Source organism: Hirundo rustica, chromosome W, assembly GCF_015227805.2.
Source record: "Hirundo rustica isolate bHirRus1 chromosome W, bHirRus1.pri.v3, whole genome shotgun sequence".
NCBI classification, from domain to species: domain Eukaryota; kingdom Metazoa; phylum Chordata; class Aves; order Passeriformes; family Hirundinidae; genus Hirundo; species Hirundo rustica.
Genome location: NC_053487.1, coordinates 20,088,706 through 20,104,152, shown reverse-complemented (window position 1 = coordinate 20,104,152; position 15,447 = coordinate 20,088,706). Strand labels below are relative to the sequence as shown.

At 42.4% G+C, this 15,447-nt stretch overlaps 1 protein-coding gene across 4 annotated transcripts in view; it reads right to left on the bottom strand.

Moving 5' to 3' along the window:
* Window positions 1-10,364: 10,364 nt before the first annotated feature.
* Window positions 10,365-15,447, bottom strand: part of RPS6KA6 (ribosomal protein S6 kinase A6) — a 70,198-nt gene continuing 65,115 nt past the window's right edge. For all 4 annotated transcript variants that reach the window (XM_040088839.2, XM_040088840.2, XM_058423958.1 and 1 more), the window contains one exon: window positions 10,365-15,314. In XM_040088839.2, the coding sequence (XP_039944773.1) occupies window positions 15,189-15,314 (126 nt within the window). In that variant the 3' untranslated portion in view covers window positions 10,365-15,188. The remainder of the gene's footprint in view (window positions 15,315-15,447) is intronic.

Genomic DNA, 15,447 nt, shown 5'->3' with positions numbered 1-15,447 from the left:
CAGCAACCTGAGTGCCAATCCAGCCACCTTCATCCTGAAATTTCTGCCAAACAAAAACTTTCTGCCTGCTTAAAACAGACATCCCAGGTAAGTGCCTGCCTCTGCTCCATTCTCCATTTTTATGTTATATTCAGTAATTTGCTTTGTTTTCCTCATATTTAGGATTAAGTTATTACATTTCCAGCTATTTCCCCATAGACATTTTCTTAAATAGCTTACGTTTCAATAGTAATATTCCTTTAGATGGTCCAGCTGATTGTTCACCTGATTTCTTTTCACCGGGGTAGGGCTGTAAATTAGATCTCTCTTCTCCAAAGTTTTCTTGGATGAATGGTTTCATTAATAAGAAAAGAAACAGAAATCGATTCCAGCATTCAAAAGGCTCCAGAGAAAAATAATTTCAAAGTAAAGAGAACTTAGAAAATTCCAAAGCCCAGAGAAAAAAATTTAGGACTCAATTAGTTTTCTATAAATCCTAGCTTAAAAAATAAAGGAGAAATACAGCAGGGTAAAGAAACTTGCCAAAAATGCAAAAATTTCACAGGTAGAGATTTTCTAGTGTTTCTTTCCTGATGATGCTTTTTAGAATAACTTTATCCTCTAAGCCTTTAAGAATTTTTTTTGTTCTTGTGTTTTAAATCTCCCTTTCTAGTCTCCTCCAATTACTGAATTCTATCTGGCCCTTAATCCCCGCATCCCAAGTAATGTTTCTCTCCCTGTGATCTCCCACCTTTGTCAAGCAGCAGTGACACCCAGGTCACATCTCACCTTGTTGGTTCTCCAAGGTTTTGTGTCTTCTGCTGAGGAGGAACAGGGGCTGTTGACGCTATGGGCCAGATTGCCTGGCTAACTCACACACCCCAGCCCTGCGCCTGGAGTGGTCGCCTCCATGCTCGCTGTTCCTTGAGCTTGGATGGTGGTGCTGGGCAGAACTGCCTGCTCTCAACAGTTCTCAGTGTGGTACATCTTGTATCGGGACAAAGGACCGAGAGAGGGTTTTTCCACGTGCTTCGCAGAGATTTATTTCCCATGAGACCCCACGGCCAAAAACCAAAAAAAGCCTGCCTTTACATTCTCTTTTAACCGGGGGAGGTTCAAGGGGAGGTTACATTTTTCCAACCAATCAGGGACACAACGGGGGGGGGCGAGAGGAGGAACCCATGGTCTGACAGCCAATCGGGAAGGCAAGGGGAGTGGAAAGGGTCACGTGCACCAATGGGGTGTCATGGAAAAGGGGAAAACCCAGGCGGAGCTTAGGATTTGCAGAGAACCCTCTGGAAATAAGGGCAGTGGTCTGGGAGGATTGACATTAGGTGAATAAAGCAACAGGTGTGTCTGGGGAGTGATGGACGACTGGGAGAGGGAGCAGAAAACCTGGGGTAGAACCAAACCATGGGGGTGGGGGTAAGAGGAACAAACCCTTGGGATAATAACTTAACAATAACTTATCAAACCCCACCACCACAGGCTGTGAGGTGTAAACCCAGCTCTGCTCAGAGGTTACTCCGTGTTGGAGAGATGTTGGGATGTTCATGCATTTGTGCACTCCCAAAAAAAGGGAAATTTGGAAGGAATTTCTGTTTTGGTGACCCCACTGCTGAGCAGGAGTTTCCTACAACAGGAGCTGCTGGAAAACACTTTTGTTGAACAGTCTCCAAAGTGTCACTGGCAGCAAATCATCCCCTTCTTAGCCCTGGATAATTTGTAAGGATATTTGGAGGCTTGTGCTGGGGCATAAATCATTAGCAGCACACAACTGATTAATGGGGAATTTCACAGAGTTCACTCTCAACTCCAAACATTTACCACTGGGCTGATTTCAGAAAATGTCTCTTCCCTTGGGATGAAAGCATCTAAATGAAGCTCAGTTTCAAGCCACAAAAAATTAATGTCAGGTATTGCCATCCCACTGTGCAAGGAGCTGTGCACATAAATCCCACCTCATGGAATTTTATCAATTGATCAAGTGTAATGCATTAGGGCATTACACTTCTTGTTTAAACACAGCTTGGTACAGAATTGCTCTGGGGTAGAACACTGTGCATGCCAAAAATCAAAGAGCAGCCCCCAAACCAGCTCTGGAGAGTTAAAGATTTGCTCAAAGGCTCGAAATACAAACGACCCCAAGGGGAGGGAGCTGCGAGGGAGCCCCTGCCCAAACAGTGCCTTAAGGGACTGCAGAACTGACCTCACCTCTGCCAAAAGCTTCCTGAGTCTTTCAAGAGGCCCACAAGAAGCCCCAGCATCTCAGAGAAGTTCCCCAGTGGTTCTGATAGAAAATTGTTAAACAAAAGTTAAAATATGTGGCTGTGCCTTTCCGCACCGGGTGGACACAGGCCCCCGGCTGGCTCAGATCTGCACAGCGGCCAGGAAGTTTTCAGTCTGGGTATGCAAGCAGGTTATCTTTACCACTGGGCTGATTTCAGAAAATGTCTCTTCCCTTGGGATGAAAGCATCTAAATGAAGCTCAGTTTCAAGCCACAAAAAATTAATGTCAGGTATTGCCATCCCACTGTGCAAGGAGCTGTGCACATAAATCCCACCTCATGGAATTTTATGCATCACCCAGTTTCAAAATTTATATTAAAAGCTCACCTAAAGTATGAAAACCACATTCTCACAATTTCATTTTTACTTAAATATATTAAGTGAATTATATTAAAATATATTTATTATTTACCCAATATATTAAAATAATCAAAAAGTCATGGGCTTATAAAAACATGTACTTTTGATGTTGCATTATCCCAGGAAAAGCTTGGGTATATCAATTTTCAACAGTGTAAAGTGCTGCTCTTCCACGGACTTGGGGTTCAGAGTAAGGTATCTTCAGAGCATGTTTTTGTCACCACCTTGTTCAAAGGACACAAAAAATGGAATGAAGACTCCGAGAAGTATTGGAGACTCATGGAAGAACATATGGCCACAGGATAGGGAAAACTATTTATGATTTAGTAAATTATTCCAGACTTCAATTGATCTACTTTGTGTTTTCTTCCTCATTACTTTCAAACAATTTAGGGCATTTTTTAAATTAAATATAAAGGTCTTAGTACATTTCAGAAAATTAATCACTTTTGGCATTTATTAGCTATTCATTTCTGTTTAAAACATGTTTTATAATTCATTAAAGTACCTCAAAAATTAAATTCTTAACAGCCATAGCCCCAAATTATATTTAAGTAAGAAAATTAAGCACAGTAATAAATAGTGAAGCATTCTGAAATATTAATTTGGCCTGTAGCATTTCAAATGTTTATTTACAATAATTATTTTGAAACCAAGTTTACATTGCCTTTGCCAGGAGTTTGCTGGGAACTTTGAGTTACATTACTAATTTCCTCAAATCTGCCCTTATTCCCTCCCTGACAAGCACTGCCAGCTCATTTAAATTAATTCTTTCAGGTATTTTGGAGTTTGATCATTTTCCATGGGTCACAGGAAAGCAAGCCCACTCTTCCTGGGCTGGTGCAGGGGGAATTAGCAGCTGGAGCTGTTAATTAACTTGAGGTTCATTTTCTACTCCCCCTGACTTATTAAAGAAATATGGGTATTGATCTAGTATTGATACCCAACTGTGATGGACAAAAACTCTCTAACAGTTTAAAGTTAGAAAGTGTATGTTTATAACGGCCGGGCAGCACGTGGGATAGTTTCCTAATACGCACTGCGAAATTCACAGGTAATTACAAAGCCTTTTATTTACAAAAGTGTTGAATACCCAAATGCAAATACATAGTCATACCCCTGTCACCTCCCATTCCTCACTTCGTATGCTAATTGGCAAAAAAGGCTATTAAGCATGCATAGTTTATTTCTTAAAATGAGTCGGGGGTCTCTTCTGTGGAGGGATCACCCAAAATGAGGAAGTAAGATGAGTCTTCCTCATCCTGACCTTTCTACCTTTTCAATGCATTCATGACAAATGAATCCTTGGTAGTACTTATAGTTTCCTGTGTTCAGTGAGTCCTTTAAGCAGGAAATCTGCAGCTATCTTATGTCCTATTTACCACATTTTGTTTTTCATTACAAGCACAGCTACATAAACATAAAGCTGACAAGCAATGAGTTACTAAATCCAGGATATCTTATCTAAGATCCAGCTTCTGTTAACTGTGAACAAAGCTTACCTATCTACTTCAGCTAATTCAGCAACTTATTATCTTAACTTTCCTAAAATACCTAATTCTTCAAATGTAATGTCTTACCCCCTCTGCAGCAGGAGCCTGAGCAGCAATAGGAAATCTCTTTTTTTGGGTTGGAAGGGACCTTTAAAACCCATTTAGTCCAACCCCTCTGCCATGAGGAGGAACACCTTCAGCTTGATCATAATGTGATTTTCTAACCTGGAAAAGCAGAATCTTAACTAATTTTGATTCCTAAATTGTTGTCTTACTATCAGAATTTACTTTTTCTATCATACAGTTTACTCCAGATGCTGAACCCTGGAGTATCAGAGCATTTTAAATTGCAATAAATTTCCTAATGAAAACAGTAAACATGCACAAAGTTCTCTTTACAAGCATACAGGTGTTTAAATCACCTTTCCTAGGGTTTAATAGCTTTTAAAAAATCACTAAAAACATACACTTGGTCTCTACTTGAATCCAAAATATTTCTATTTACCTCAAAAATCTGCATTTTGAGGTTTTTGCCCTAGATCAGAAACTTCCAGATTTGCCTCGTGCTGCTGTTTCCAAACTAGAAATTTTTGTGGTTGGCTGCACCAATTCCAGCTGCTCCGGAAGAGCGGAGGAAGAGCAGCAAGAGGGAAGTTCCATATCCAAGCTGTTGGGAAGGATGAAGCCAGAAAGCCCTATAAATATGATTGCTTAGATTCTGAGAATGTGAAACCTGTAACTGAGATAGAATTGAAAGTAAGTTTTGATGTTTGAGATGTCCTAGCTGCTGGATGCCTAGGAAAACAACCCTCAATGTATGGTTCATCCCACACCTGTACCCCTCCCCTGAAGTATCAGGTATCTGTAACCCCATTGGCCCAAGGCTTGTTCCAGCCCACCTTGAAGACCCCTGATAAGGGGTCCCAGGGGGGCTGGATGCTCTCTTTGCTTGCACCCTTCCCCGAGGACTTTCCTCTCTTGGAATTTCCTCTCCCTACTTCTCCCTTCCCCCACTTTCCTAGGCCTTGCCACGAGCTGCAGCCTGGCAGCTCAGAGCAAGGCCCCTACATCCCTTACAATAAACCTCATCTTCTAAAACCTAACTTCAGAGATCTCTCGTCTACATTTATCTACACCGTCCTGGAGTCCTCAGCAGCAGGAGGAAGCAATTTCTACACCAAGCACTGCCCAGATGTTTCCGTGTGGATCCATGTGCTGCCCTGGCCCTGTCACGCTTCTCTCTCCTGGATGGAACAGCTCCCCTGAGAATGCTCCCAGCCCAAACCCTGCCAGAGCTCCAGGAGAGTTTGGACAATGCTCCAGGGCACAGGGGTCTGTGCAGGGATAGGAGTTGGACTCAGAGATCCACGTGGAACCCTCCCAGTTCAGGATAATCTATGATCATTATTCCTGCTCCTCCTCCTTTCCCAGGATTGGGAAATCCTTGCCAAGGTGTGACCTCTGGGTTAAGGGAGATGCTCCAAGGTTGGTCCTGCCGGCGCTGCTTCTCTGCCCCTCAGCCAAGAGCAGCAAGATCTGCTTCTGGAGCAGCAGATATGAAGCTGTTCTATTAAATTCTTCAGGATATGGACATGAAGGGATCACACAACCACATCCCACAGGCAGGAAAACAAGAGAACCAGGAGAACAAGACATTCTCAAGAAGGAGAAATAAATAAAATAACAAAACACAAACTAATTCCAATAGCACAACTGAACTTGAATTCCCAGCTGTGCATCCTTTAGTCATGCTGACCACTGGAGGGTTCCAGGCGGGATCAATCCCAGCAGGAAGGCTCGGGGGCGGCTTCCTGGGTGCTGCGGGGAGTGCAGTGGCTGCGCCAGGCCAACCGTGGCTCGCCGGGACCTGCCCAGAGTGGGCACGGCAAACACTGGGAATGCCAACACGGGACCTGCACATCCCCTGGGACAGTGAATACCAGGACCAGCACAGCAGCGCCGGCATCCCGAGCGGATTTGAGGTCACTGTGACCCTGTAACTACCCGGTACCCGTTCCCCCAGAGAAGAGCAATAAAGAATTGTGTCTCCCTTTCCCCATGCTGTTCCTCATCCCTGCTCCTCACTGCTTTCTCGCACATGAAATGACTGAATTCAGCCCCAAACAAGCAGATGGTTCACAGTTTTTGTCCCGAGATTCAGGTGGTTTTAGAGTCTTTTTGCCTTCTGCAAAGCCCTGAGCCAGATGCAAGAAAGAGACTGATTTTTCAAGGTTGCATGCTTTGTTTATTGTTTCTTATCCTACAATTTTCTCAGTGCCCAACTAAGGTCTGTGCAGCTGCTTGGGCATCTGGCGACTCCTCCCGCACTGGGCTGTGGTGTTATCTTTTATACTAATTGTTACGTGTTCTTTATTTATCGTTATTTGCCAATACCTATCACTTATACTAAAAAGGTCATCCCTACTTTGACCCAATCTCCTTAAACTACTTTGTGCCACCGTCACTGCAGAAAATTCAGTGAGGGAAGAAGAAAGAAGAAGCAGGAGACAGCGCCCCAAATCCTCCATCTTGCTCCCATTCACTTCCATACTAAAAACCCAAACCTACTGTTTCTTCACCCTTTGATAAGCTAAACTACTATCTTTCACACTCTTGTGGCTTGCAATCCTTCCTGCAGAGCAGGAAGCCTTTCCCATGGACTGGGATCAAAGCCAATGTCCCTCTGGGCTCTGTTCCAGGGTCCCAGAACCCCCTGTCCAGGTCCCAGATACCTCTGCCCAGGTCTCTGACCTTCCAGGGCAACCAAAGGAATGCCCTGGACTCCAACAATGATGACAGAATACTTGTTTCTAACACCTTGCTATGAGATCAACTTTCAGTTTAGTTGCCAAGACCTCCAAACAAGGCTTTCAGCACAGCCAGGTGCCAGGTTAGGGATACACAGGGCCTGTGTTGGAGTCCAGGGCATTCCTTTGGCTGCCCTGGAGGGTCAGAGACCTGGGCAGAGGGATCTGGGACCTGGACAGGGGGGTCTGGGACCCTGGAACAGAGCCCAGAGGGACATTGGCTTTGATCCCAGTCCATGGGAAAGGCTTCCTGCTCTGCGGGAAGGATTGCAAGCCACAAGAGTGTGAAAGATAGTAGTTTAGCTTATCAAAGGGTGAGAAAACAGTAGGTTTGGGTTTTTAGTATTGAAGTGAATGGGAGCAAGATGGAGGATTTGGGGCGTTGTCTCCTGCTTCTTCTTTCTTCTTCCCTCACTGAATTTTCTGCAGTGACGGTGGCACAAAGTAGTTTAAAGAGATTGGGTCAAAGTAGGGATGACCTGTTTAGTATAAGTGATAGGTATTGGCAAATAATGATAAAGAATACGTAGCAATCAGTATAAAAGATAGTGACAGCCCAGTGCGAGGAGGAGTCACCAGATGCCCAGATCTTAGTTGGGCACTGAGAAATTTGTAAGATAAGAAACAATAAACGAAGCATGCAACCTTGAAAAATCAGAACCTGAAGACTCTGCCTATTTCTTGCGTTTGGCTCAGAGCTTTGCAGAGGGCGAAAAGACTCTAAAACCACCTGAATCTCGGAACTAAAAACCGAGAGGCCTGGATCAGCACTCCATAACTACAGTGACCATAGAAAAAGATTTGTGATTCAATAAAATGGGAAGGGACCTCAAAGCCCATTTCTTTCCACCCCTTGCTATGGGCAGGGACACATCCTCTATCCCATGTTGCTCCCAGCCCCATCCAACCTGGCCTTGACACTATCACAGATGGGACAGGCACAAGCCCATAAAAATTATACTGTGATTCCCCCATAAAAGCTTTAAGAAACAATAAACCCCTTTAAACTAAGAGAGATCCCTCCCTCTGTAATTCCAGCTATCCCCGCAGAGACCAGGACACAAACCTGGATGCTGAGGGCCACAAGAGCCCGAAATGCATCTGTTCAGGAATAAAGGAATTTGCACAGTCAGCCTGCATTAGGGCATTACACTTCTTGTTTAAACACAGCTTGGTACAGAATTGCTCTGGGGTAGAACACTGTGCATGCCAAAAATCAAAGAGCAGCCCCCAAACCAGCTCTGGAGAGTTAAAGATTTGCTCAAAGGCTCGAAATACAAACGACCCCAAGGGGAGGGAGCTGCGAGGGAGCCCCTGCCCAAACAGTGCCTTAAGGGACTGCAGAACTGACCTCACCTCTGCCAAAAGCTTCCTGAGTCTTTCAAGAGGCCCACAAGAAGCCCCAGCATCTCAGAGAAGTTCCCCAGTGGTTCTGATAGAAAATTGTTAAACAAAAGTTAAAATATGTGGCTGTGCCTTTCCGCACCGGGTGGACACAGGCCCCCGACTGGCTCAGATCTGCACAGCGGCTGGGAAGTTTTCAGTCTGGGTATGCAAGCAGGTTATCTTTACCTGCTGGGCTCAGCTTGTCAGCAGCAGCTGGTCCATATAGCGTTGTGACAACAGCGGCAGATAAAAGGATGGCTCTTGGCTAAGCAGGTTTAGAGATCGTTTATTCAAGCCGGGCTGCGGGAGATCCACAGCCCATCCAGACTGCCGACCAGAGAGAGTTTGAATTTCCCTCCCTGATCTTATAAGCGAAGGAGGATTCAGGGGAGGTTACAACAGGATAGCGAATCGGGATTCAGGGGGCAACAGGGGGTGTCCACTTCTAAGCCTTTGACCACTGACACCAAGAGAAAAGGAATTCCCCTGGGGCAACCTATCACTCGACGCCCTCCCTGGGAATTTCCCAGGCTGGGGAGGGGTCCCAAAGTGATAGACAGGGTGCCCCAGAGCAGGGGGAGGGGGGGGGAGAAGGGATGGACAATGATAGGTGGGGGGTGGGATGATTCACACGAAACACCTTGTTATACAGAAAACTCAAAAGGGGATGGACTGTTACAGAACTGGGGGCACAGTGAATTGAACCATAACATAAAACTTCTTATAAAAACTTAATAAAACAATTCTTGCACCACCACGAAAATAAATGCAGTTAAATCCATATTTTGACAAAACTGACAGCACACACCTGCTCCCTCTTCCTGCTACTGCTGGGGCAAGCAAAGGTGGGAACATCTTTACCTTAAAACATTTTGCACCCCATAAAAACACAAAAGAATGTGGGAAGGTGCCTCTTACAGTCATAAAGCTTCAGACATGAATCATGGGGAAAACAGCTCCTGAGAACCAACATTTGCAGGAAAACAAAGAGCGGGATGCAATTAAGGCACATTCTGGAGTCTCTTTTTCAACACTTGGCTCATCTCTGTCCTTGGTTTCTCCAAACATTCAGTAAGGTTGGTTTTTAATCCATGCCTTGTCTCCTCCCATCCAGCAACACCTTCACCAAGCCTGCAGATCTCAATCCCTGAGACTCAGGGCTTTAAAAAATTATTTTAATGTTTTTGTCCAATTTGATTCATTTTTCCTGCCCACCGTGAATGAAATCAAACAAATCATCTCAATCTGGGAAACTTGCACCTGCTGCCTCCTCTGTGGCTCGTCCCTCCCTTCTTCTGCCACCATTGCTAGTAAAAGCAGTGTCTTGTGTGAGCAAACAGCAACTGGGAGATGGACCTGAGGCAAAGGTGGGAAAACCTTCCTGTGCATTCAGAAAAAATAAAGTATTTACAAACCATTGTGAATACCAACAGCACCAGTAGTTATCAAACACCTCAGGAGGATTTTAAACCCAGTTTTTAATGTCATTCCTGCCACTTGTAATTCAAGTGTCTATTTTCAAAGGATCAGATCTTTGCAGGAAAATTATTTCCTCTTAATATATGGAGTCAAATTTAATAGGTACTTAAAAAACAGAGGTAGATGATCCCACCCTGAGGTAACACATCAATCCTACCACTGAATGTCTGTTTTGCTGCAAGTGAGGCATGAAACACTTGACTGAATATAAATTTATAAATACCTCTTGATATATGTGAGATTTTTGGCAAGGTTTATGAAGTAATATACATTTAATTTAGGAATGCTTGCTCATTGTTTTTTATATCCATTTGAAAAACAGAAGCAAGTGAACTTTCAAAGCAGAAGTGATGGATTTCTGTCAATTACCAAATGTTATGAATTTGCAACCCTTTTATTCTAGTACTCAAGGAACTGCCAGCTAATTAAAACTGTACCTTTATGATTATTCAGGGAGTTTGACAAAAATAAATACAATTTTGAGGTTGTCTTTGGTGTGTTGTAATTGAAGGCAGCAGTGCCAAGAGAAACACCACTGCACTGCCAAACCCAGCCTTGCAAGAAGAGAATGTAGTACAATGCAAACTTTAATGTCAATATATACAGAGCTTTAAAGAAAACATTTCTTTTAAAATTAAATGAAATAAATACAGTATCATACAAAATTCACAATATACTTAAGAGAAAGAAATTAGTTACAATATCTGATAACGGGGACCTTATGTAGAGTTTCATCTTTGAAGTACGTCAGAGAGCATGGAATTCATTGCACACTGTTCTCAATTAATGCCCTTTATGGAGATTTAGCCACTTGCCAGGAGAGTTTCAGCTCTAACCAGAGCATCAGTGCAAGATGCCAAAGTGCTTGGGATATTATGACAATGCAATTAATTAATTAATTAGAAAACACTGCTCAAAAGCCTAATGCAAAACACCCAAACCCGAACACTTGGTCCTGCAAAGCAGATCCACCTCCAGGGTCCTTGTTCCTCATGTGAAAAACCCCACAAGAGGATTCAGGGTTATTCAAACTCACTATTGGTAATAAGTTATTGCCCAAAAATTAATAATTAAGAGACATAATCAATTAAGTATCTTTTAAAGCTTTCAGAGAAAGTTTGCTTTCTTTACACAGGAAAAATCTCAAGAAAACCAATTGCTGATAATTTTGTGGGGGACTTTCTAATTATGCAAATTATTACAATACTTAATCAGCTTCAGCCATACATTAAGGGTGGGGGTTTTCAAATTTCTATCCATTCTTCTATTTGGAGAAGCAAATATTTAAAAAATAACTGGAGCAGGGACAGAGATGTTGATGCAGAAGACTGGTGTGGTATGAATGAAGTGCAGGGGTGTTACCAACAGCTGTCAGTGCACACCTAGAAGAGCTTTGGAACAAACTTTTAATGAGAATTTTATGTTGTTAACCCTACAGAGCTCCTATAAGATTATATAAGGATTCTATTATGATCACAGCTTCAGAAGCTTTCTGGAAACTGAGAAAGAAAAACCTGCTCCTTCCTCCCCTCCCACAAATATTTGCAAACTTTTAGTTCTGGATAGGACTGAAAAGCTTAAGTGCTACAGAAATACATAAAACCCTGTGTTTGCATTGATGTTTTAGCCTGATTTCACTGACACAAACCAGGAGAATTGTTATAACCTTGTGTAATTAATTTCACACAGCTCTACAGACCAGTCTCTAAGTAGATTGCAAGGAAATCTTGAAGTTTACTAGAGGTTATTTTAACTATTGGACAGCTGAAGATCAGCTTTGGAAAAGGTATTAAAACATGGAAGACAGAATTCAAGCTCATCATGACTGACTTGGGTGAGGTTTTGGATGCCTTCTCTGGCTGCAAGAACATTCAAACAACAGAGGTCTCAAATGAACAGCAGGATCAGCCCCCCGCACCTCCTGGCATGGGCAAGGGGAATTCACTGATTTTGAGCACAATGGGAAAAAGAAGAAAACCGCACAAGCCACAGATCAGTGGCTTGACTGGACCCAACCAGGAAAGCTCTCAGGAAGGGCCCTGTGACCCCACCATGGGCTCACCATGGTGCCACTGCAGTTTTTGGATATGGAACAGGAATACAAGAGAGTTCATCACTTTATAGCCAAAGGATAACTGAGGGTACAAATTTAGATATCCTGGGGTGAAAGAACAGCAAAAGAGGTCCTGAGCCCACTCCAGCTCCAGCGGGAATCTGCTTTCTGTGTGCACCAGAGCTGGAACTTACTGATAATGATCATCACCTAACACCAGAGCAGGAGCTTTTTTGGCAGGAAGCCACAGCCAAAATATTCTATCATTAAAGATTTAGTTTTGTGGAAATTCTTTTAGCCCAAATGCCTACTTCTGTGTAATTATGAGCCTTTGTGAAAATTTGGCTTTTTTTTTTCTAACTCAGGCAGTAAGAACATCACCAGTTTGTAAACTTGAACTGTGCCCAGATGATATGAAATAATTTCCACCAACCTTTCACTGCAGCCAGAGCACTTTCCCATTTCCCACCTGCTCTTCCATCTCAAACCTTTAACTGACAGCCCATGAGCAGACCATGCTACTTTTAGATATCAAAACGTAAGTTGGGAAAGAAAAGGATGAGAAACAGGCAAGGAATTCCCAAAGGAGCCTCACAAAGATGATCATTAAATACAGTAAAAGTAAACAGCAAGTGAACTCTTTCGTGTTCCTGCATATCCCAAATATTTCCAAGACTGATATGCTGAAATAGTCAAAGCAAGGCAACTTTCCCCTCAAAATAAGGATTATAATTGGCATACCAGGGTACACTGGCCTGTCAGATATAACACATCCATATGTTTTCCCCACAATAAGATAACTTTCTAATGTTGCAGTCACTGAAACGTTGCTTTTACCCCTGGAGTACCACTTGCACTAAAGGTCAGCAGTGATATAAAACAGGGATACTCTGCAATGAATCAGAACATCCATCTTGTTTGTGTTCTTTTCCTCTCACCACCTTTGTGCTGCACATCAAGAACAACTTGAGTCCCTTCAGCTACTTCCAACTGCTCTTGTGCAAAATGCTTTTAAGGTGCCTATACTATGGTGCTTCTAAGCAAACTAAAAGAAAATACCAACAGAAACACTGCTAAATGACTCATGGATAAAGCCATTAAAGATCAGCTGCTGCCTTACAAGAAAGCTGAAGACAATTCAAGTTTGATATTTTCATTGTATTCCAGGCCTTGCATTACCTCTTATCCCCAATACAACTTTTAGGACTACATTTCAACCTACATTACACCTAGACCTGGGCACAGGGAGTTTAATTTCCACCACTTTTGCCCTTTTTTTTGAATGAATTCAAATTCTTCTGGCAGTCATCTTTAAATCTACATTAAAATGACCCTGACAGAGTGTAGACAAGAGGTTTCCAGGCATTCTTGCTGGAAAAGGTCTTCAATAAGGAAAAGGAGGAGAAGCAGCTGCAAAAGGGGCAGATTTTGTATTAAATAAGGAGCTTTCCAGGAAGCAGTTGTGTTCTTTGATAAGCTTTCAAGCATTTCAAACAAGCACCTCAATACTAGGCACAAATGGCCCCTAAAGCTTCCAACATCTATCAAACGCTCAAGAAATTCCATCTGGGGGATATTCTGCGTGATACAAAGAGCACACCTATGTTTGCTAGATCATTAAGTCTCAAATCTACATATATTCATACCTAACTATTTGGCCAGATAATGTCCATCTCCCCCCACCACAACAGAAGAAAGCAGCTTATCTAAAAGTACTTCCAACACCACTAAGTCCTTCACAGGTATAAGCAAAAACCAGCCAACACCTCTTGTGAGATCTGAGTTATCACCACCACTCCTGGTGTTTGGGCCAGAATTCTCCTGGAAGTTTTTTTTTTTGCTGTCTCAAAACACTGATTTCTGTCAGTCCTAGGGTCTTGCATTTGAAAATTCAATGATGACAAATGAGCCTGAACTATGTTTGAGTTTTGGTCACTTGACAGTCTAATGTCACTAATATATTAAATATTTAAAAGCATCCTGCTATGTCACTACAATTACTCAGTGTCTACAACTTTTGAAAACACTTCTAAGTGTATCTCTGAATGAACTACCAGCAGTTAGCATTGGTTTTGAGTCAGGAAACCCCAAGGCAATTCTGGCCCTGAAATGAATTTCTTGCCCACCAGAGCATTTAGGAACAGCTGAAGTCCTAACACCAGACAGAGAGGGCAAGTGAGTGCTGGCCACAGGACGCTGAAAGGAATTTGTCCCTAACTGTGAAATTTCTTGGTCAGAATTCCCTTATCTGGGCACACAGCAAGGCTTATTTATTTTTCCCAAGCTACCCCTACAGTTAGGCGAAGAGAATTTTGCATTTCTGTTCTGTAATATTTGTACATGTGGCAAGAGATTCAGAGAGAAGCAACCTTCTACTAAAAATCAAATCAAATCAATAAAAAATAAACCCCAAGTGCCAAGTTGGTTATAATAAAGTGTCAGTTTGTCTCATATGCCAAACAAATCTAATATTGGGTATATTTAGTGGAAAGACTGCTGAGGAAAATAACACAGTAGTTGTTCTAATAGATGGGAAATATAAATAACAAAGGATTGAGCTGCATGATGTTGTTTTGAAGTGGCACCAATGTTTCTGAGAGCCTGAATTTTGACAGTTTATGCACATATTGACTTTCTCCAGCTCAGTGCAGGACACAATTTGTGGTAACAACCACTGTTAATTTTCCTGTTAGACGCCATAGCAAGCATTTATTTTGGGTCACAAGAGATCAAATTGAAGTGCAGGATCTTGTACATCCCTTTGGTTTGTATTTCCACAGAAACTCCTCGGTTACTGGCACCATGCAAACACAGACCTACCAAATCAACAGTGATGAATTAATTCTGGCACATCACATTGCTCAACTCTGCATAATAGTCATGGACAAGGGAAAGGAATTGAGTTGAATCAATGAAGTGCCCAACTACAAAATGAAGAATTTGCCCTTCACAGCAGGGTCTAAAGGTGTGAAGCAAGAAAACTCACACTGACACTTTATGTACAACTTGGTCATTGGCAATGGTCCTCTAAACCATTTTTTTAAACTGAACCCAGCAAAACTATACAGAATGTGAAAGAATATTTGCAACAGATATCAAAAGACAGTGTAGAGAAATTCATTATGGTGTACCTGATGTTTAAATTAACTTAACAGATACGGCATGTAAAATAAACACAGTGTAAACCTGTGAATTTGTTTTTTCTTTTTAAAAAAAGGACTTTTACAGAATTCAAGTAGTGTAGCAGGAAACCATAGATGCCTTTTGATCACAGGTCAGGCAAAACAGAGCCACTTGCTGGGTTTCCCCCTTGCTTGTGTTTGCTCAGGTGTCCCAGTGGATCTATAAGTCTGTGGATGTGAGCTTTTTCATGCTCCGTCGCTGAGCTAAACTGGAGGCTGCCACAGGCTCCAGCACTGGCTGAAATGTCTTGTGATTCAGTGCAGAATATGTAGCAGCCATGGCTCCCTAGAGAAAAAAGAAATACATAATAATAATTCATATGTATATATGTTTTAATCAGAAAATAAAGCAAGTAAACATTAAATACTCAACTAACTCCATTAAAACCAAACAAGACTTATGCCAGATCATGTGAATT